Raw genomic sequence first — 23,005 nt, 5'->3', positions numbered from 1 at the left:
ATAATGCTGATATTCTCTTGATCTTGTAACAGCTGCTAAAAGAAGCTTTTAGATGACAACCAGGACTCACATTCTTTCTTCACAACATTCTTAAATGGTTTATTGACTGAAACATCAACGGGTTGCAACTGTATGATACTGAGATACAGCTGCATTCAGAATGCACAATGATATATATATCACAACTGCCACCTGGCGAACAACGTTAAGGCATCAAACAATGAATCGGGACTTATCCCAGTTTCAGAAACGTTAAAAAGCTGAAGGTCTATCTTAACTGGGTGAAACATGGCACTAAGTTTACCCAAGAAAGACACTTCAGTTGAAAAAATAATACACAGAACTCACCCTCCCCCAAGCCAGGAAATAAGTCAGTGAGAAATGTCCTTCTCTCACCATTTTCATGTAACACTTTGGGAAGAAAGAGAGCAGAGCAACTGTCCTTGAAAAGGAACACTATAAAACACAAGCAGTGCTAGGAGACCAAGGATATTGTGAGTAGAGGTAAAAAGTCATCCTTCTTTTGCATGCCTCTACTCATGGCAGGAGAGATTTTAAAGATGTATCTTTTACTTGTTAATAGAATGGCATGAAAGGAAAAATAATTAATACTAGATAATCTACAGTTCTTTGTAGCAACAAATTTCATTATTCCATTGCCCTGGATATACTGATTAAGTCAGCGATAGTACCATTTGGTTTAATATAAAGAATAAATAAAATTTACATTAGAAAACATAGTGCCTCTTACATACTGCTTGAAAACATTCATCACGATCTGGTTTGAGAGAACTCTGAAATTCAAAACTGAAATAAATTGATGTGTGCAAAACCATACTTTAAACAGACATAATGCAAATAAGGCATTAAAAAGAAACAATCGCATCTACTACCAAAAAGCATGAAAATTCTAGACAAAATTTTAACTAAACAAATGTTAATAAAAACAAGAATGAAATAACAAACATTCAGATGTTAATTTAAAGGAGCTATAGGGAGGGGGGTTCATGTTTGGGAATGCATGTAAGAATTAAAGATTTTTAAATTTAAAAAATAAAAAAAAATAAAACAATAAAAATAAAAAATTTAAAAAAAAAATAAAGGAGCTATAATTTCAATGGGTAAAGTTTTCAAAAATCAGTCATGATCACTTAAAAATCACTATGTTTTTATCTTCACGAATCACAGGAGCCAAGGAAAGAGACGGCAATGACACAAACTCAGCAACCTGGAGGAAAAGATTCTGCAGAGCTGAAACTCAGATCCCTGAGGAAAGAGTGGTGCTCAGCTGCTGCTGAGTCTCTGAACTTGGAAGAGGGATCTTGTGAGACCAGGGTACCTTTTGAGGAAGAGAGGACTAGCCAATCAGAGCTGGTGTTTGTAAGGGTTATGATAAGACTAGCTCTGTGAGTGTTAGAAAAACTACAAACTGAATCTGGGACAGCTATTGCTGGGGTGAGAAGTTCCCTAGGATGATGGTCAAAATAACAGCAAAGCAGACAGGGAGCCACAGGAAGCAGAAAGATGCAGGCGCTCTCTCACCTCCTCCTGTAGTGTTCAACACTTCTGAAAACTAAAAGCGAGCACCTGGCAAGACAGAAACGGTGATCTGCAAAAATCTCAGAACAACATCACAAAGCAGAACCACAGAAAGGGGTGTTTGGAGCTGAGGATGACAGATGGGAGAACTGTATATTAAATATTTGGTTAATAAATATTCAAATTTCCAAAGAGCAGTCTGGGAAAAAAAATAGCACTAGAGAAAGAAGATAGTTTTAGACTGTTTAGATACTATTAACTGTTTTATATTACATGCTAATCCTGGTGATCGTCTCAGAACCCAGATAAGATTTTGGTAGGAATAAGAGTGAATATCAGATAAGAACAAAATTACTCAACATAACTTAGCAAAGATACACAGTTAATTTCCACTATTTATTCTCATGTGTTCTACAGAGTCACTACAAACTCTGAACTAGTGAATACTGAACCACTGCTCCTAGAAGAAATACACACACACATTCCCCCCTGGTAGATTCTATTTGTTTCACAAAAGAGACAATGAAGTTCAGAAATGGTCGGTGATTTGTTCGAGGCTGCTCCAACAATAGGTGCCAGAGTTTGGGTTCAAACCCCATCCAGCTCGTCCCCAACCAGGAGCCTCTTGCACTACAGTACGCAGCCCCCTCTCCTTCCATCCTCTGGGCCTCTCTGTATGAGGTGAGGCAAGACAGAGCACTACCAGGTTCGATCTCAGCACGAAAAGAGTGCATCTAGGCACTCACATCTTACACAACTTTGCACGAGTACACAAACTGTGCAAGCACTGCAGGCACAGGTTTGGGGGCTGCAGATAGATCTTAGTAAGTAGATAAATCTGCAAATAAAGAGTCTGCAAATAATAAGGATCAGCTATACAATATACTCTTCCATTAACAGGCGGAAAATATTACAGATATCCTTTTTTAAAGGAATTCTCCACCGCAGAGGGCACGGGTTTGATCCCTAGTCAGGGAACTAAGATCCTGCATACCACGTGGTGTGGCCAAATTAATTAATTTAAATGCTTTTAAAAGAACACATTTTCATGCCATTTCCTGAATTCCACAAAATAGAAAAGAATATACTTAATATTCTCTTTATATTCCCAAACACTACTTTATTTATACTGCTCTCATTATTTACAGAAAACTTAGTTATTGGTCAGTCAAGATACCAACAACAAAGTGTCAATAATAAGTTAATGTTGGTTAAATCAGCAATTTCTAAAATGTTTTACCAGTTCTCAAATAACACAGTTTTCCCATTTATTTCATGGACTTGCTGACTGAGCAGCATGAATAAACTGCAACATTTTTGATAATTGTGTGATAGATAAGCTTTAGGAATTTGCACGGGTTACATAGTTTAAAGGCTGAAAAAATGAGAACACAAAAAATTTTTTTTTAATATTTAGAAATAGGACAAAGACATACTACTTCTGGAAATTAATTCAAGAAAAATAAAGGCTTTCAAATGGTAAGGAAGATCATTACCACAAAAACATTCTCCATGTTAAATTATAAAAGTAAAGGGCCCAAACAAGCTGCTGTCAAGATAAGAAATTCAACACAAAAGATTTTTATAAGGAAAAAAGATAAGCCAGCACATTAAAGCCATTTTTACAATTCAAAGTTTCAGTTACCTTTTTTAAAACATAAATGTATATATGCTAGGAATTTGGACTTCATGTGGTATTGAGTTCAAAATACAATGCAGTATTTAATAAACAGCAGGTAACTGCAGTAGCATAATACAGAAGTAGTTACCCATTCTGAAAAGAGACTTTACTTTCATAGAAAGAGAAAAATGATGAATATATAAAGGGAGAAAAAAATGTGAAAAGAAGAATTGTTAAGTGAAATAAAGCAATGTGCAGAATAGGATTTTAAAATATGATCCTTTCCTTTTCTAATTTGAAAAATCCAAACCTACAAAGAAATTGAGTGAACAGACAGTGACCAACCATATACCCCTCACCCAGAGTTACCAACTGTTAACATTTTGTCATCCTTGCTTTCAAATCACTCTTTTGTAGACTGTCCCACTATTTGGATTTGTCTGTTCCTTCATTATTAGATTCAGGTTAAATATCTTTGATAAAAAACATAACATTAGGTGATTATACAGTTCCCAATGAGTAGCACCAGAAAACACAGCTTATCTTACTACTGTTGATCAACCCTAGGTTTGATCACTTAAGATGGTATCCATCAGCTCTCTCTACCGTAAAGGTACGTTATATGGGGTGGTATTATGATACTTATGGGGTGAAACCCTGTTCCTCCACACTCTTTCACACAATGATTTTAATATCCATCAATAATTTTTGCCTGAATTACTATCGTATGGTTGCATGAGTTTTTCTGAATTATATCAATCTTTATGTATCAACTAGTTAGCATTCCTCTAGCAGGTTACTATTTTGTTGTTGATATTTTTGTAGTTCAAACTAACCTGTATTCTTTGGCACATCCCCATTAATTTTTGACCATATTCTTTGATTTTTGAGCATATGAGCATAAAGCTTATACCCTTGAGCTTTCTCATACAATATATCCCAGGCTCCTCTGGGAAAAAACAAGGAGTGGAGAGGATTTTACTTTTCAATTTTATCACCTTGTACTTCTCTAGTTTAGACCTGGATCAGACATTTCAATGAGTCCTGGTTAGTTTTAATGGGGAATGGTATTTAGAAACCAAGAGGTAGGAGTATTAATTATCATCATTTCTAGGCCTTTGTCAGTAGAAAATAGGAATATGTATATATGTATTGCAGCCATGAAATTAAAAGACGCTTGCTCCTTGGAAGGAAAGTTATGACCAACCTAGACAGCATATTATAAAGCAGAGACATTATTCTGCCAACAAAGGTCCATCTAGTCAAGGCTATGGTTTTTCCAGTAGTCAGGTATGGATGTGAGAGTTGGACTATGAAGAAAGCTGAGTGCGGAAGAATTGATGCTTTTGAACTGTGGTGTTGGAGAAGACTCTTGAGAGTCCCTTGGACTGCAAGGAAGTCCAACCAGTCCATCCTAAAGGATGTCCTGGGTCCTGGTGTTCATGGGTTTGGGTGGACTCCGGGAGTTGGTGATGGACAGGAAGGCCTGGGGAGCTGCGGTTCATGGGGTCGCAAAGAGTCAGACACGACTGAGCAACTGAACTGAACTGATTGTGTGTGTGTGTACTTGTGCACACAAGTGAATGTGTTATAAGTTCAAACTAAAACCTCTAGTTCAAAAATCATCACAGGGTTCTTCCTTACATTTCAAGCTTTTAACCCCTTTCTCTCAGTTATAACCCTAGTTCTTAAAACAAAACTATATTAACTAATTTGTTCTATCCTATAGTATATATAAAGTATTTTCAGAATTATAGCATCAATATCACTACTAGTAATAAACCTATTTAATCAAGTTCAAGCATTCTTTACTATTCTTTTTATCCTTCAAATATATCCCACTAGTCTTGACCCAGAGGGCCGGGATGGGGAGGGAGGTGGGAGGGGGGTTCAGGATGGGGAAAACATGTACACCCATAGCTGATTCATGTCAATGTATGACAAAACCACCACAATACTGTAAAGCAATTAGCCTCCAATTAAAATAAATTTTAAAATAAATAAATAAATATATCCCACTAGTCAAGAGTACTCTACTCAAAAATTATTTCAAGCACTTTTCCAGTATGACTATGTTATCAATTTGATATGCAGTTACGTTCACCTGTATATACATGTGTGTGTGTGTGTAAATATATTTTCAGTTTTACAAACAAGCATTCATACATATGCTCAAACAGGCATAAAATTTTATCCGAAAAGACACACAGATATTGTTACAGTGACTGACTTTGGGGAAAAGGACTGGTCGGAAACGTTTCATTTTTCAATTGTATCATTTTTGTACTGTTCAAGCTTCTAACCACATTAGTCTCCCCTTGAATTTTTGTTAACAGGTTAACCAACAGATATAACCTAAAAGGTATTATATGTATATAGTCTTCTTTATACTCTGCAATATTTTCAGAATAGTATTTACATTTTTAGAAACAGATAAAACATATTTTAGGGTGTTTTTTCTTTCGGGTGGAACAGGGCCTTCCCTGGTGGTTCTGTGGTAAAGAATCCGCCTGCCAATGCAGGAGACGCAAGTTCGAACCCTGGGCTGGGAAGACAACCTGGAGGAGGGAATGGCCATCCACTCCAGTATTCTTGCCTGGAGAATGCAATGGACAGAGGAACCCGGTGGGCTACAGTCCACGGGGCTGCAAAAGAATCAAACACAACTTAGTGACTAAACAAGGGTGAACAGAGCTTCATGTCAATCCACAGGAAAAAATTAAATTCCAGGTGCATTAAAATTAAAATTCTTAATATGCTATTAAAAGTCAAGAAGAAAATATAGATAAATACGTATCTAATTCCTGGGTAGGGAAAGTTTTTCTAAGCATGAAAGCGAAGAAGAGAAAAGGCAAAGAAACAACTGACAGATTTTGTAAAATAAAGAACACTATGTCTTTATATCAAAAAAGCAACATAAACTAATTTAACTAAAATAAATACACCATTACGATAAAGTGCTCATTTTCACAGTCATAAAAAGTACTTTCAGATCAACAAGAAAACAAACAACTCATCAGAATATGGATAATTCAATTATTTTTAAAATGGTGATATCTTTAGAAATCAAAGATATGGAAAATGAAATAGATACTCTTTTTGTCTATCGAAAAAGCAAGTATTTTTTAAAAGGATAAAAACTAACCTTCAAAAAGGTCAAGGAACAAAAAGGCACAGAAAAAGACCGTTGTTAGGTTGTTTAAACAGGCATAACCCATGTACATGTATGTTAAGTATACAGAAAAATATCGAGGAACATATACATGAAACTGATGATGGCGAGTTCCCTGGTGGTGACTTTCACTGCCACGGCCTAGATCAGTCCCTGGTCAGGAAACAGATCCTGCAAGTTGTGCAGCACGACCAGAAGGAAAAAAAAAAAAAGAAAGAAAGAAACCATGATAGTTGATACAGAAACCAAATAGTTACATTTACAGAGAGAAGAGAAGAAACAATAATTAGAGTGATGGCCAAAGAGACTAACTTTATTCCTAATAAGTTAATATTCCTTATCAACAGAAATTCTTTGCATAACTAAAAATTAATTTCAAGGTAAGTTTATATATCTCTAGAGTTAATTTCACAGTAAACATTAATAAATGATCACGTATTTTGCCCTAACAATTCTAAGAATTCATCCTAAAGAAATAAGGAATGTCAGAGAGATATATCATGAGTATACGGACATTTGACATATGCTGGAGGCACTGAAAAGCAGTACAGAAAGGGTGATCTTTTCAGTAAATGTTGTTGAGACAACTAGGTATCTACAGAGAAAAAATGAAACTGGACTCCCTATTTCATACTACAGACAAGAACCAACATCAGTTTAATTATAGACCTAATATAGAAGATAACACCATAAAACTTTAAGAATGTAACATAGAAGGACAACTTCATCACTTTGGGTAAGGAAATTTTTAAAGACAAAAAGCACCAATTATGCATAAAAAGCTAATATACTGAACTACACTAAAATCTGAAACACCTATATAAAGAAGGACATCATAAGGAGAAACAAAAGACCCACTATAAAGCAAGAGAAAAGAAGGTGCACCACATAGACCTTGAGAGGATTAATATCAGGAAAACACAGGCTCCCATAAACCAACGAGAAAAGGAACCCAAAAGACTTTAACATAAGCACTTCGGAGAAGAAGAAACCCAAACGGCCAATAAGTATATAAAAAGAAACTCAATCCCATCAGTAATCATAGAAACAAAACCCCAGTGGGAACAGGAATTGCCTGTAAACGGGCACAAGAGAGCTTCAGGTGGTCATAAGAGGATTCTAAAGCTAGACTGCAGTCATGGTTGCACAACTGTACTAATTTATTAAAACTCACCAAATTATATACATAGAACGGGCGAATTGTGTGTTTTATATACATTGATAAAGTTTTTTTTTTAATCGGCAACAAATAGGAAAATTCACTGGAAAAAATACCCAAATACTCAACAGGCATGAAAAGGTACTCAATTTTTTCAGTCATCGGGAAAATGTAAATAAAACCACTTCTCACTCACCACAGTAGCTAACATAAAATATTAATAACAGTATTAATAATAATAGCAAGTGTTGCTGAGGATATAGAACAATTCAGAAAACTGCCATCCCCTACTGATGGGGGTGTAAATTGGTACAACCACTTTAGAAGACTGGCAGTATGTTCTGAATCTTAAAACACACGTAGCCGATAACCTAGAAAATCCATTCCCAGGTACATATACAATAGAAATGAATGTAAATGTACATCAACATGTATAACAATATTCACAAGTCTTATTCTTAATATACAAAAAGTGGAAATAATCCAAAAGTCCATCAAAAGTAGAATGGATCAATTTTAATATTTCATATATTGCAAGACTATAGAACAAATGAACAAAAAAGATGAGAGGACTACTACATATAGCTAGAGACAGATTCTTACTCATAATGTTGAATAAAAGATTCCAGACACAAAACACACGTATGATTACATTTATATGAAGCCCCAAAATACACCAAAACGCTGCAGTAGTCTAGGTAAGAGATAATGGCAATTATGACTAGTATTACAACAACAAAGAAAGAAAGGAGGAGACAGATTCAAGAAATATTTATAGGTGAAATTAACAGGCTTGGCGATTGATTGGGTCTGGTGGGTAAGAAGTAGAAGATGTTAAGAATGACTTCCAGGTCCCTGGTCTATGCAATTGGTAGATGGAGATGTCAATTACTGAATGAGGAACACAGGAGAAGCAAATTTGGGACCGACATCAGGAATTCAATTAATTCATGTTTTTTACTTGCTGTTTAAGGAATCTGTGAGACATTCACAGAGAAGGCAATGGCAACCCACTCCAGTACTCCTGCCTGGAAAATCTCATGGACGGAGGAGCCTGGTAGGCTGCAGTCCATGGGGTCGCTAAGAGTCGGACACAACTGAGAGACTTCGCTTTCACTTTTCATTTTCATGCACTGGAGAAGGAAATGGCAACCCACTCCAGTGTTCTTGCATAGAGAATCCCAGGGATGGGGGAGCCTGGTGGGCTACTGTCTATGGGGTCGCACAGAGTCAGACACGACTGACCCAACTCAGCAGCAGCAGCAGCTGTGAGACATTCAAGTGGAAAGCTCTAATAGATAGCTGGATGGGTGGATCCAGAGTTCAGAAAGGAGATCTCGGGATAGAGACCAAAATTTCATGTAGATGGTAACTGAAGCCACGGGAGAAGATGGGCTCTCAAAAGAAAAGATGAGGGCCTATATCCAGCCCTGTGGAACCCCAACACTGAAAGTCAGGAAGAGCAAGAAGAGCCAGCAAAAACATCTGAAGAGCAGACACAGAGGTATGAGAAAAATCAGGACTATGGTGACCTAAAAGCCAGCTTTTTAAAGGAAATGACGGTCAAAGGTCTCAAGTGCTCCAGAGAGAGGTCAAGTAAAAGAATTAAGTGTCCATTTAACTCTTTTACTTGAATCCTAAGACCACAACAAGAGACATTTAATTAGGTGAGCAGGGAGATGTCAAATAAAAAGAACAAGAAAATGTCACAGAACTGAAGAACATGAGTCTCTGAACTGAAAAGACTAACCAAGAGCCCAGCAAAATGAAAGGAAGAAAAAAAATACCTATATCAAAGTACATTACCATGCACAGAAGATAAAATGTAAATTCTAATAGCTATCAAGAGAAAAAGATCACAAGGGACCAGAAAACAAAATGGCAACGGACTTTCAAGAGCAACACTTGACGCCAAAAGGCAATGAATGGAAAAGTCTAAAATCCTAAGAAAAATGTACTTTTGAACTAGAATTCTACAACCAAACTATACATCAAGTGTGACATTACAATAGAGACATATCCAGACAGGCCTAGTCTTAAAAAAAAATAAACCTTCCATGTATCATTTCTCAGAAGACTACTGAAGGATGTACATAACCAAAACAAGGAGGAAATCCCAATGGCAAAAACAAAGCATTTAAGACACTCCCCAAGTAGTCTGAGCTCCTAGGATTCTAGAGGCGAAAATTATGATTCATTATTGACAGACTTTTTTTAAAAAGATCTAGAAATAAAACAGATGCATAGATGGAAAGACCAAGTATTATGGAGATGTTATTTTTCACAAAGTTAATCTGCAAATTCAATAAAACTCCTTCAAAAAAGCACAACAGGTTTCCTGTGTAACTCGTGCATGCGTGTGTGCAGGCTCTGTCACTTAGTCGTGTCTGACCCTTTGGGACCCCACGGACTGTAGCTCATCAGGCTCCTCTGTCCACAGGATTTCCCAGGCAAGAATACTGGAGTGGGTTGCCATTTTCTTCTCCAGGGGATCTTCCCAACCCAGGGAGGGATCAAACTCACATCTCCTGCGTCTCCTGCATTGGCAGGAGGATTCTTTACCACTGAGCCCCATGGGAAGCCCTTTGTGTAACTCAGTTAGGCTAATTCTAAAATGTACATGAAAGCCCTAATGGCCAAGAATACACTAGACATTGCTGAAGAAGAAAAGGAAGTCTTTCTCTAGCAGAGATTTGTTTTGATGCTTTCCTAATTAAGTGGAAAACTGATAAAGGAACAGACACACTGATCAATGAAGAGACTAGAAACCCCAGAAACAGACGCAAGCTGCAGAGCAGTGAGGAGTCGTCCCCCCAGTGCTGAGCCATGGGACACCTGCGTGCCCACTGTGAAAGACCCCTACCTCCCACTATGTGCAAAAATCTTCACCAAGTGGGTTGTAGACATAAATGTTACAGGCAAAATCATAAAAGCTCTTAGAAGTAAGATAGCGATTTATCTCCATGATCTAAGGTTAGGAAAACTTTTCTCGCCTTTTTTTTTTTAATCAAAAATCGAACTGGCTTTATTAGGTGATTCATGATCAGGCAGCATCTCACCCAACAACTGCAAGGGTGCCCCAGGAAAGAATTTCTCAAATACAATACAGAAATCATTAACTGAAAAAGAAAAAAAAAAACAGACAAAATGAAGTATGTTAAAATCAAGAATTTCTTGTTCATAAAAAGACACCATAAAGAAAATGAAAAGATGGGCACAGAAGAATGTATTTGCAATAGCCATAAACAGCAAATGGTTAAAATCCAGAACACACAACAAATAAACAAGAAAAAGACATCCAAGAGGAACATGAACAAGACACTAAGCACAAAAGAAGAAATCCAAGTTACTAACAATCCTACGAAAAGAAACGCTTATTAGTAGTCAGAGAAAAGATGAATTAAAACCACACAAAAAATAAAACATCAGACTGTCAAAACTTAAAAATTCCAACAATATCAAATGGTGGAGAGAATGCAGAGTCAGGACAATTCTCATAGGATGCTGGTGGGAGTGTAAACTGGTATAGTCTAGTAAAATTAAAGATACACTACCCTATAGCCTAGCAATTCTACTTCTAAGTTAAGTCTTAGTGAAATTCATGCATACATACACCAGTATAAAAGCCCAAAACTGAAAACAACTGATATATCCAACAGGACAACGGTAAATAACTGGTGATGTAATCATATATTGGAATTCTATGGAACAATTAAAATTAACTGCAACTCTAGTGATAACAAAGACAAATCTCACAAACCTAAAGCTGATTCTGAAAGAGGTAAGACACAAAGTACACTCGGTACACACGAAACTAAAGGTATGATGCTTGGTTATACACTGCTGGATAGTAAACTATGAGGAAAACGAAGAAATGACTAACTTACAGGCAGGATAGTGGTTTCCTTTAGTGGGAGAGCAGAATCAATTCAGAAAGGAGGTGAAAAGGATTCTAGAATACTGGCAGAATTCGTTTACTCTGATGTTGTTAATATTGAGTTCACTTTATTACTCTTTGCTCAATGTACATCTATGTGTTGTACTTTTCAATCTAATGATTATATGTTTCACTATTTTTTAAAAAGGCGCATGCCCATCAGGGTCATAAAATGAATCACTTTTCATCCAGCGCAAGTCAGTAACCCAGCTTCAATTCAACAAGTATGGCATTCCTTTTTTTCTGTTAAAAGCAACAGAAATCCAAACATAAAAAAAAAGTGAGGGATATTACATATCTTCACTTATATGTCAAATAATACTATTAAAAAAAGAGAAAATAAATTTAAAATCAGGAAGCTCTTTCAAGCAAGAAAGTAACTGTCACAGAGCTATGTGGTGCAGGACTAAGTGGAAAGAATACAACTACATGATGAAAAAAATGTTTCAAAGAAACTACATATACAAGACAATTGCCTATTTAGAAATTAACCTTTGTAAACAGTTATAAGCATATGATAGTTGGAATCAACTTCAGAAACAGCTTTCTATTGCACACTATACATACTATTGTACGGTTTGATTGCTTTTCCTCCTACACGGAAGGAAGTTTATAAATTTAAATTTTCTAGGGAATCTTGGACAGGAAAAGAGGTTAGGAAAAAGACATAACAGGTGAGATAAGTTTAAATTTTAAATTTTCTGTTTTAAAAAGTTCACAGCTTACTCCTTGGAAGCATAAAATAGTGAGACAAAAAGAGAAGATGCAAAGAACTCCCATTCTTCAAATATCACACTAAAATACATACCAAGCCCACAAAAATTATCCTTGACACAGTCTTACAGTGTTAAACCACATGGAGTAAGGCTTTTATTTTTCAGAAAATTTTCAATAGGTATCTCACAATAGGAAGACATATTCACTTTGCAATGTCATGAAAGAATTAAATCACAGAGTATTAGCATGTCAACACAATCTGCCTGGGCCAGAAAATGGTTTTACTATTTTCCTAGGTCCCTTTTCCTGCCCCATCCCATATTTCGTTTTCAAGCTCTAAATAGAACGACAGTAATTTTCTGCCATTTCCTGAGCCCTTTTTCGTGCCTTACATTTATTATTTCCTTTAATTCTCACATACTGAGGAGTAGGTTTTACTGATGAGAAAAACGAGACATGGAATGATTAAGTAACTTACCCAACGCAAGAGGTTGCTATTGAGGGAGCCAAGATACAGTCCAACTCCAGAGCCAGTATCTTAATGCTACACTGTTTCTATTCAATAAAACATTCATACCATGAAAACTGCCCATAATCACCTACTGCCTTCTAACTTCCAGATCCCAGATGCCTTGAGGATCTATTACGCCTTTCCTAGATAGCTGTATATTGACACAACATTAATGAGTAAAGGAATCTAAACATTTAGGGAAATCGATGATTTTCCAGGTAGGAAAAAGGAGGTCCAGAGACATTAAGTGTCCTGTCTAAGACCTCAAAGCTCGTCTGTGACAATCAGCAATAAAACACAATTCTTAACTCCCAGAAGCATCTTCCCATTGCACTAAAAGCCCGTCTACCACACATCTATACTGAAAGCTCCTGTTGAAATCCATACCCTCCACAATAGGTACTGAAGTTTACTCTGTCAACTTTCACAGCACACAAGAGCATCAACAGCACTCACAAGCAGGTAACACACATTCTTTCACTTCAACAAATATAAAGAGAAATGCACTATGTGCTAAGGCAATAGAAGTAACCCGAATGTATACCATAATTGGGCCCCTGGTCTTATCATAATAACATAAACACATTAACATGTGTCAGGTGCCATAGGAGCAATATGAACAATGTGTTTTGAAAGCACACAGAAAAGAGAAGATATTTCAGACTAAGCAGGCGGGCTTTGAGATGTGTCAGAGCCAGTGCAAAGGCAGGGTGGGATGGTGCTTAGAAAGAAGGAAAAATGCTATCACTTCTACCACCAGAGGTTTAAGCTAAAAAAAAAAAAAAAAAAAAAAAAGCAGTAATCATAAACACAGGGTCAGAAGGGTTGAGTTCAAATCTAGGCCGTGACTGGTGTGAATGTGAACAATTTCTGTGTCTCAGCATCCTCATCTATGAAATGGAGATACTAGTGACCTGCATGTCTCCCAGGACTTTTGTGGGGGCCAAATTACGAGTAAGCTAAACATAAGTTATTTATATTTCACATCTAGGCAACCCTGTGGGTCCTTCCCCTTAAAAACTGTCTCATGAAAACCTCACCCTTCGGATGAAAATATTCCAATGACATCATTCATATACTCCTTACAGGATAGTAAACATTTAACACAAATGCCCTCAGACTGAAACAGCAAACTTCCTTCTACTGAAACGAATATCTGGGTATAAAAAATATTTGTGTATATATATCGGGGGGTATGTGTTTTTTCATTTCTTAGGCCCTGGAATGGATTTCTAGTCAATGCTTATTATATTTAGAAACTAGTATCAGATGCAGGTTTCCTTCTGGAAATTTTCTATCAACCAACTCAAGAATAGTCTGCAAGTAGCAATGGCTTTGCTCTCATCCCAAGAGACTGGTTATGCATAACCTATACATACAACCAAATACATACCCTGGACCCCAAAAGGAAACTATTTTAGTATAAGCATATATATGAATGCAAACAGCTTTAAAGAAAAATAGAAATCCACTTTAAATGAATGCAAACAGCTTAACAGAAAAATAGAAATCCACTTTAAAATATGAGTTTCTGATATGAAAACATTTCAGGGCCAAACCAGACCCCTCCTTTTAATGAAAGAACACCCTCATTTCCTTTAACGATGAACAGAGTAGACTGCATCTCTTGTCTCCCTTTGGCAACCATTCTTTAAACTACATCCAGGCCCTATTTGGTTCAACCTTAAACCCTACGTCTTAGCTACTCCTCGGATGGTAACCTAAATAAAGTTTCAACGTACGTTTACGAAGTCAAAAGAAGGTCCCAAAGACAGGAACGGGACGCGAGAGCAAGAAATCCTCGTGCCACTCCCGGCCGCTGGCTGTTTGATCTCTCAAGTGTAACTTCCCTTTTCTCCCTCTTACCTTGTACACTTTGCCAAAGGCTCCGTCGCCCAATTCTCCTATAATTTCCCAAAACTCCTCCGGGTTCAGGTCCCTCTTCACATGTTCGTACTGCTTCTTCTTCTTATCGCTCCCCAACTTGAAGATCTTACGGAAATTGAAGAAGGACATTTTTCCTCCCCAACAGAGTTCCTCACACTTAAGGATCAAAAACAATAAGAGGCAAAGTTTCTCCTCCCTCGTCTCCCGCGCGAGCCCGGCGGGCGGCGGCGGGCGCGGGCAGTTCGGGCTCCCGCCGCTCCGGCCAGGCGGTCCCGGGGGAAGGCGGGGCGCGACTCCCCCTCCGGCCCACGGGGTGGGGGCGCTGCGCGGGCGGCCCCTCCGCCGAGCCCGGCCCGCGAGCTGCACGGCTTAAACGCCTGGCCCCCGGCCGGCCCTCGTGGGGCGGCACCTGCCCCGACGCTCGTCCCCACCCGGCCCGGCCCGACGGGTCCGAGCGGTCCGGACGCCAGCGGCCGCGGCGGTTAGGCCCTTGTCAAAGCGAGTCTCCAGGGGCGGCGGCTACTCCGGGCTAGGGACGCAGCTGGCGGCTCTGAGGCGAGCAGTCGGCTGGCCGAGCTCTCCCGCCCCGGGCCGGAAACCCCGGGTCTCCTCTGCAGCAGTCCGCTCCCGCGGCTCGAGGCCCGCGCGTCCCCTGGGCTCTGGGGCGCAGCCGCCGCCGCCTCGCTCCCTCCCGAGCCCACGCAGCCTCTGCCTGGAGCGCGCGCCGACGCCGACGCCGCAGCGCGCCCGCCAGCTCCCCCGGCCGCGCGCTCGGCTCTCCGCGCGCTCGCGCGGGGGTGGCACCTCTGGCCCCGCGCACGCGCGTTGAGTCCCGCAAGCTGGCTGCCCAAGAGGCTTGCGGGCGCCCTGCTCCCGGTGCGATGTGGATTATAGAACGGGTAGCGGGTTGATGGTTCCTCGGGGTTTGCCCTCCAAGCCCCAAATCCTTGTCAGTCCACGGCTTTGGCGGAGTTGCCCTTTGCGCACGACCCTCTTAGTTGTGCTAGCGGATGTTGCCTCCATTCTGGATCTGGGAAAATCTGTGAAAAGAGTGAAAGCTGGGCTGCCCCGATCTGGACTTTTTCTCTCTCAAACGAGCCCCAGAATAGAGTGGGAGGGAAGAATATGCGATGGCTGTTTGCTTTGGATCCAGAATTTATCAGCTCTCTGACGTTGGGCGGGTAACCTCTCCGAGCCTCAGTTTCTTCATGATGAAGTCAAGGTCCTTGAAGTCCTGATCTGGGGATTGTGGCGAGGACTAAAGGCAATGGGAAAAATCCCTATGCTCTGTGCCTGCGCTGGTAAATGCTCAATTTCAATTCCTGCTGTTGTTAAAAATGTGCAAGTAAAATAGACATAAATATGTAAAAGTTAAGCCCACTTCTTAAGTGATGCCTAGGGCTTTCTTTTGAGGGTAATCTGTCTTCTTCTGGCCACTTCCATAGCCGTCATCCTGGTGTCGCCCTTCATGGCTCCATCTGAACCGCTAGCTAAGGCCTGCACTTCCTGACCTGCCTCCTACCCCCTTCTACAGCACTAGTGGAAGGCCACCTACTGTGGGCGCTGGCTAGGCTCTGTCAGATGGTGCCTTCCCATCCTCGAAAGAGAGCTCTTTCAAGACGGTCGCTGATGAGTCATCACGATATCCAGCTACTGTACCAACATTCCTGGCATATGATAGGTAAGCCCATCTCTTGAGTGAATGAATGAATGAACGTACGTGATCTGGAGCAGAAGACATATTGCTGTGTAACCCTACCAAATCATTTTGCCTTCCAATCCCAAAGTGACATAACAAAACCCGGCTTCTAGTAAGAGGGATATGGTGATTTTGTTTCTCAAGACTCTGTATTTTTTGATAGCCTTATCACCTATAATGGAAAAGAATAAAAACGAACATGTATATATAATATATATACGTATACCTGAATCACTTCACTGTACACCTGAAAATAACATTGTAAATCAACTATATTTTAATAAAAATTAAAACTAAAAAATAAGTCGTTATAAGGAATAAATAAAATTTAACTATATACTTTTGTGTTTTGACAAGCATAAACACCTGTGAAAACAATGCCGTAATTAATCTATTTTCAATTGCTATCATTTATGTAGGTGGCTTACATGAAAAGATAATATGTGCTCATTGTGGCAATTGAAGAAATACACAAGAAAATAAAAAATGTTATACTTCTACCATTTAGAGATAACCATTGGCAAGACTTCATCATATTTCCAAACAGAACTTTCTGGCCGTACATTAAATTTTTTTACATGGATAATATTATACTGCCTATAAAGATTTGAAACTTGTGCTCTTCATATTTCAGTGATTAATGTTTTCTCCCATCATGAGATATTTAATAGATTACATAATAACTTTTCTCTGTTTCAGATAAAACAGTAATGAATATCTTTGTTCACAGATTCTTTTCCACATATTTGATTATTTCCTTAGGATAAATTATAAGAAGTAGATTTGGGTCCAAGGATATATCTTTCCTTTATTTGTTCTTTTAAAAATAGAAAAACCTTTACCATTTTCTCAATTAAAAGATAGCATAGTCTTGTAAAACAATTCAAATGATGCAGAAATGATAAACTAAAGCTGTCTATAATTCTCCCTCTTGCTTTCACCCTACCCAACTTCACCCCCAACCTAACCATGTAAAGAGTTAAAACCTTATGAGCAGGAGGGAACTTTGAGTGGTAATAAAAAGGTTCTAAAACTGGATTGTGGTAATGATTGCAAAACTACAGGCATTTACCAAGAATCCTTGGATTGTAGACTTACAGTGGATGAATTTGGGGGTTCCCTGGTGGTTCAGATGGTAAAGAATCTGCCTACAATCCAGGAGAACTAAGTTTGATCCCTGGGTTGGGAAGGTCCCCTGGAGAAAGGAATTATACCAAAACAAAACCACTTTTAAAAAGTTATAGATATATGACCAAAAAAGTATGACCAAATTATTTTCTGTGCATATGATTTTTAATATAAAATGACATCTGATATGGATCATGGACATCTTTCTATGCCAGCACGAACAGATATATCTAATCCTTTTTAATAGGGACATAGAGTCCCAGTATATATAGCTCTACCATCATTTATTGAAGCATTTCTCCACTGGCAGGCATTTAGGTGGTTTCCAGTTTTTTGTCATTATAAACAACGCTGCAGTGAGCATGCATATACAAGCATCTTTGTGTATTTGTCTGATTATATTTCTTTAAGATAATGTTCAAGAAGTGGAACTGCTGACTCAAAGAACATAATTTAAAGTGCTTTTACCTGTTGCCAAATTGGCCTCCAGAAAGATTGTAGAGTGCTGCTCTCTGTTCCTACTAACAATCCATGTATGAGAATGTCAGTTCCACCAGACTCTCAATGGCACCAATCCATCTTTTTAAGCTTTGCCAAGGTAGTCCAAAATTATCTCTTATTGACATTTCTCTGATTCTTGGTGATGTAACCTTTGCAAATGTATACTGGCCACTTTTACCTCATATTTTATAAATTGTTTCATCATATCAATGAATAATATCAGATGACATTGTCATTATTGTATAAATGAGATGATCAAGAATCTCACTAACATACTTTGGTGAAATGATCATGGAGAGTTAATAATAGCTTTTATAGCTTTTCCATGGAGCTACACCCACAGAAATTATTTAATAATGCCAAGTGAGATGATATTTAAACAGATTCCAATTTTCCCAGTAATGACTAGGATTCCTGTAATATCTAGATGTTTGTGTTATCTGTAAAAAATAATTTGGCTCCCTTGAATTTTTAATCCTTTAAAAATTAAGCTTAAACAGTGACCACGTGGAAAAAAATATATATATGATATTCACTTAATACCCAATGTTTTGTCACTAACACTCACTTGGTAAGAGATTGGTAAGAGGAGAACTATCTTCACAATTTACCAGATCACTAATCTTCACTGATAACAGCAGGGATACCACTGAAAATTAGAAACTGAATATATACGGAGTACTCACTGCGTGCTGGGCACTGCGCTGTGTGGTCTATGCACATCATCTCATTTAAACCTCGTATCAACCCTGAGGTAGGTTCTGCGATAGCTCCCATGTAAAAGTGAGGAAAACTGAGACAGCATTAAATATAAACAGCAAGGTCATGGCCTCAAAGGGAGTAATGGAAGACTCGAACTTGAATGCAGATCTCAGGAAACCACTTCCTTAGCATTTAACAACTCCACTGTGACTCTGTCCTCGTCCTTACTGAGCTTCTGTAGCAGCTGTCGCACAGGATTGTTGTCTCTGCTATTTCTTTCTCCTTCCCTTTGTAACTTGAAAGCATCCTCTACTCATGGTCTCCACTTTGTGAGCTCCCAAACTCTGTGTGTGTGTGTGTGTGTGTGTGTGTGTATAAATATTTTTACATATGAATGTGTATTAGTGTGTGAAAGTGTATGGGTGCTGGGTATGTTTGAGTATGAGTGTGTATATGTTATATGTGTATTTGTGTGTGTGAGCATGTGTCTCTAAAGGGATGTGTATGTTTCTCCCTGTAGACTTGGAGGGCAGGGACTGTGTCTTGCTCATCCTTACACCCCCTGCATCTAGCCCAGTGTATCTGTCATATTCTATATATTTTTGTCGGATAATGAATGAAAATAAAAGAACTTTATACCTAGGAAAGCAAACTACATGCCAATTCCTTTTCCCTTCCTTTTTTCTAAGTTAAGCAGTAAATTTGCCAAGTCCTTTAAATATTGCTGTAGAAGTTACATGGAAGGAGCAAATACCTTTCGTGTACAAGTACCCTGTGGTATAAATACATTTTCCTATCCTTGTGGAGTTACAGTTTAGGAAGGAATTTTTTCAGGTATTTTAAGAAAGCAAACTGCAGTTATGACAATTATTCTCCTGAAATAGAATTTGTGTGTCATTCACGAAAATCCAAACCAGATTTTTGGTCATTTTTTCCTGTTTTAAAAGTAAACAAATTACCTGATTTAAGCTATTTTTTATTCAAAAAGGGAATCCAAAAATATCCTCCCTTCTCCTTCATCTCCCTTTCTGCGTCATATAGAGCTGTTACACTTACACTCCCACCCTTTCCTCATCCCTAGCCACTTCTGCTGAAATGAATCATAAGCATTTCATAGCGTAAAAAGTCTTAACATATTCAGATCTTTAGGAAATTTAAAAAAAAAACAACACTATACAGACGTATTTCTTTTACAAGTGGTATTCGAATTCCAATGTAAAAATCAAGACACCGTAATATCTTTTGAACTTTAAGGATTTGAATGATCCATATCAAATTTATTTCATTCAGACGTTAACTAGCCACATCATTCAGGCAACAAAGCCTGTGAAGTCAATCAAGCCTGTAAGGCTGATAGAAGTCAATCAAGCCTGTAAGGCTGATAGAAGCATTCGTGCTAATCTATTGCTTTATGCTTCTATGTATTACATTTCTTCTATCTTTGCTACATAAGATATATGTTGGGTGGGATTATTTTGAGGACTGGCTCAAAATTACTGGTCCTGGAATTTCCCTGGTGGTTCAGTGGCGGTTCAATCTCTGGTCAAGGAACTAGACCCCACATGCCACAACTAAAGGTTTGCATGTCCCAGCTAAGACCCGGTGTAGCCAAATAAATAATAAATAAATAAAAATCAAATATATTAAAAAAAAATACTTCTCCTGTGATTAACCAGTTCTTTGGGCAAGTCACTACTCTACACCCGGAGGAATACACAAGTTTTACTTTTAACAGAGGTGGCTTCAAGGAGATAAAATAATTCAGAATGACCCAGAAAGCAGGATAACACCCAAGGCATTCAAAATTTTGCAGTATTATAGTTTGCGTCTTCAGAATGATCATATGATCTTTAAGAGCCTTCTCAACTATAAAATTCTGTTTTCATGAAACCCCTAACTTCAGTTGCCTTGTATGCTAGTAATTGTGTCCATTTTTCTGACACAATTTTGACTGAAGAGTAAATCAATGCAATTAGGAATTTTAAAAAGAAGGGCATGTCTGCCAAAAGTCATTGAGAATCTCTCTGAAAACTCTTCTTGGGATAACCTTTAAGAAATTTACCTAGTAAGACGTCACACTGTCACATGCTGGAGGGAAGAGGTATGTTTTCAGAATAATGTCAGTGGCTGTCTTCCAAAAGAAATTTTTAGGTTTTTCCTGTAAAGAAATAACTTACCAACCCCTTGTTACCATCTCATATTTCTTCCTCTTCCTCTTCTAATCTTTTAGAACCTAGTGCCTCACCCAGGGTTTTAATGAAAACTTTGTTACTGCAAATTCCTGTTTCGCAAAGCCATCACAGCAATTACAAACCACGTTTTGGGGCCTATTACAGTAAATCATTAACACTATCATGAGATGCTGCCTGTTTGTCTGGGTGATTATAATTTTTTTCTATTCTTATGACCCATATTTTTTGTTGCTGCAGGAAGAAATTAACCAATATAGATTTTTATTACAAGCGTATATATTCTCAACTTTTTATCCATGGAAACTTCATAAAATGGCATCTCTAACAAAAATGAACAAATTATGTGTGACTGAATGTTTAGCTGCATAAACATATGTAGAATTGAGTCTTTAAATCCTTGTTCAAAATTGCTATCTTTCATTCACTCCTTCATCCAATACATAGTCTCAAGTTTCTGTTATACTCCAAGCAGTATCCTAGGGACTGAGGAATCAGTTGAAATAAAAACAGAGTTAAAAAAATAATAATAATAAAAAAATAAAAACATGAGGCCTCTTGGAACTTATGTTCTTGATGATTGAGTGGGATTTAGACAAATAATAAAGAAGAGATAATATCCTCTAACCCAGTGATTCTCAACTAGGGTCTAGGGGTGACCTCGCTTGCCCCCCACCCAGATATTTGGCAGTTTTTACAGACATTTTAGTTGTCACAATAAGGGGATGGGGTGTTCCTAGCATCCAGTGGGTAGAGGCCAAAGATGTTGCTAAACATTCTGCAATGAACTGGACAGTTCCCCATCCCACCCCTAACAGGGAATTATCCAGCCAAGGTTGAGAAACACTGAACTAGTCTTGAGTATTAGAGTCCTGGATGTTGACTGCCTTTGAGATAGTGAGTGGAAGAGGACAGTGTATGGGGGTGAGTAAAGGGTGACTTCTGGTTGCTGATTACATGGATACCCTTATTATGCAAAATTTCTCTTAACTCTGCTCTTATGGTTGGTGCATTTTTCTACCTGTATAATTTTAACATACACCCACTACATTTTTTGAAACTCCTCCCACCAAGAGGTGAAGGATCGACGTTTCATCCCCTTGAATCTTAGATCTATGACTGCTTAACTAATATAATACAGCAGAAGTGACACTATGCAAATTTCCAGACCCAGACTTTAAGAAATTGGCAATTTCTACTTCCTGCCATTTGGAACACTCATTCTTGGAACCCAGCCACCATACTCTGAGGAAGCCCAAAACAACCCATGGAGAGGCCCATGTGGAGGGGACTATATGGAAGGAAAGAGGCCCCAGACTGTCAGTTCTTGTTGAGCTCCACCTGACAGCCAGCATCAACGTGCCAGCCATGCTAGTGAACCATCTTAAAGTAGATCCTCCTGCCGCTATTCAAACTACCCCAGCTGACATCCAATGGAGGAGAACCAAGCCTTCCCCACTGAGCCCTGCCCAAATCGCAGATTCATGAGCTAAGTAAACAACTCCTTTAAGTGACTACGTTTCAGAACAGTTTCTTAAGCAGCAATCTACAACTGAATCAATGCTAAATAATTCAGAATTTTACTTTAAAAAAAGAGTACTACAACCCTATAAAAACAGTACCATAGCTGAAGATGGAGAAGCTCTATACAGTCAGCAAAAACAAAACTGGGAGCTGACTGTGGCTCAGATTATGAACTCCAGATCAGAATTAAATTGAAGAAAGTGGAGAAAACCACCAGGCCATTCAAGTATGACCTAAATCAAATCCCTTACAATTATACAGTGAAAGTGATAAATAGATTCAAGGGATTAGATCTGATAGAAAGAGTGCCTGAAGAACTATGGACAGAGGTTCATAACATTGTACAGGAGGCAGTGATCAAAACCATCCCCAAGAAAAAGAAATGCAAAAAGGCAAAATAGTTGTCTGAGAAGGCCTTACAAATAGCTGAGAAAGGAAGAGAAGCAAAAGGCAAAAGAGAAAAGGAAAGATATACCCAACTGAATGCAGAGTTCCAAAGAATAGCAAGGAGAGATAAGAAAGGCTTCCTCAGTGATCAATGCCAAGAAATAGAGGAAAACAATAGGATGGGAAAGGCTAGAGATCTCGTCAAGAAAATGAGAGATTCCAAGGGAATATTTCATGCAAAGATGGGCCTAATAAAGGACAGAAACATTATAGACCTAACAGAAGCAGAAGATATTAAGAAGAGATGGCAAGAATGCACAGAAGAACTGAAC

At 38.5% G+C, this 23,005-nt stretch overlaps 1 protein-coding gene and 1 long non-coding RNA gene across 3 annotated transcripts in view; one reads left to right on the top strand and one right to left on the bottom strand.

Moving 5' to 3' along the window:
• Nucleotides 1-15,253, bottom strand: part of SLK (STE20 like kinase) — a 61,501-nt gene extending 46,248 nt beyond the window's left edge. For both annotated transcript variants that reach the window (XM_004020168.5, XM_004020169.5), the window contains exon 1: nucleotides 14,523-15,253. In XM_004020168.5, the coding sequence (XP_004020217.2) occupies nucleotides 14,523-14,672 (150 nt within the window). In that variant the 5' untranslated portion in view covers nucleotides 14,673-15,253. The remainder of the gene's footprint in view (nucleotides 1-14,522) is intronic.
• A 117-nt stretch (nucleotides 15,254-15,370) lies between these two features.
• LOC132658460 (uncharacterized) lies at nucleotides 15,371-22,669 on the top strand. The gene is made up of 2 exons (XR_009598133.1): nucleotides 15,371-15,844; nucleotides 15,989-22,669. It is a non-coding gene; the product is annotated as an uncharacterized LOC132658460 (long non-coding RNA).
• Nucleotides 22,670-23,005: the final 336 nt, after the last annotated feature.

Source organism: Ovis aries, chromosome 22 (genome assembly GCF_016772045.2).
Source record: "Ovis aries strain OAR_USU_Benz2616 breed Rambouillet chromosome 22, ARS-UI_Ramb_v3.0, whole genome shotgun sequence".
In the NCBI taxonomy this organism is placed as follows: domain Eukaryota; kingdom Metazoa; phylum Chordata; class Mammalia; order Artiodactyla; family Bovidae; genus Ovis; species Ovis aries.
This window is presented reverse-complemented; position numbering and strand designations above follow the sequence as displayed.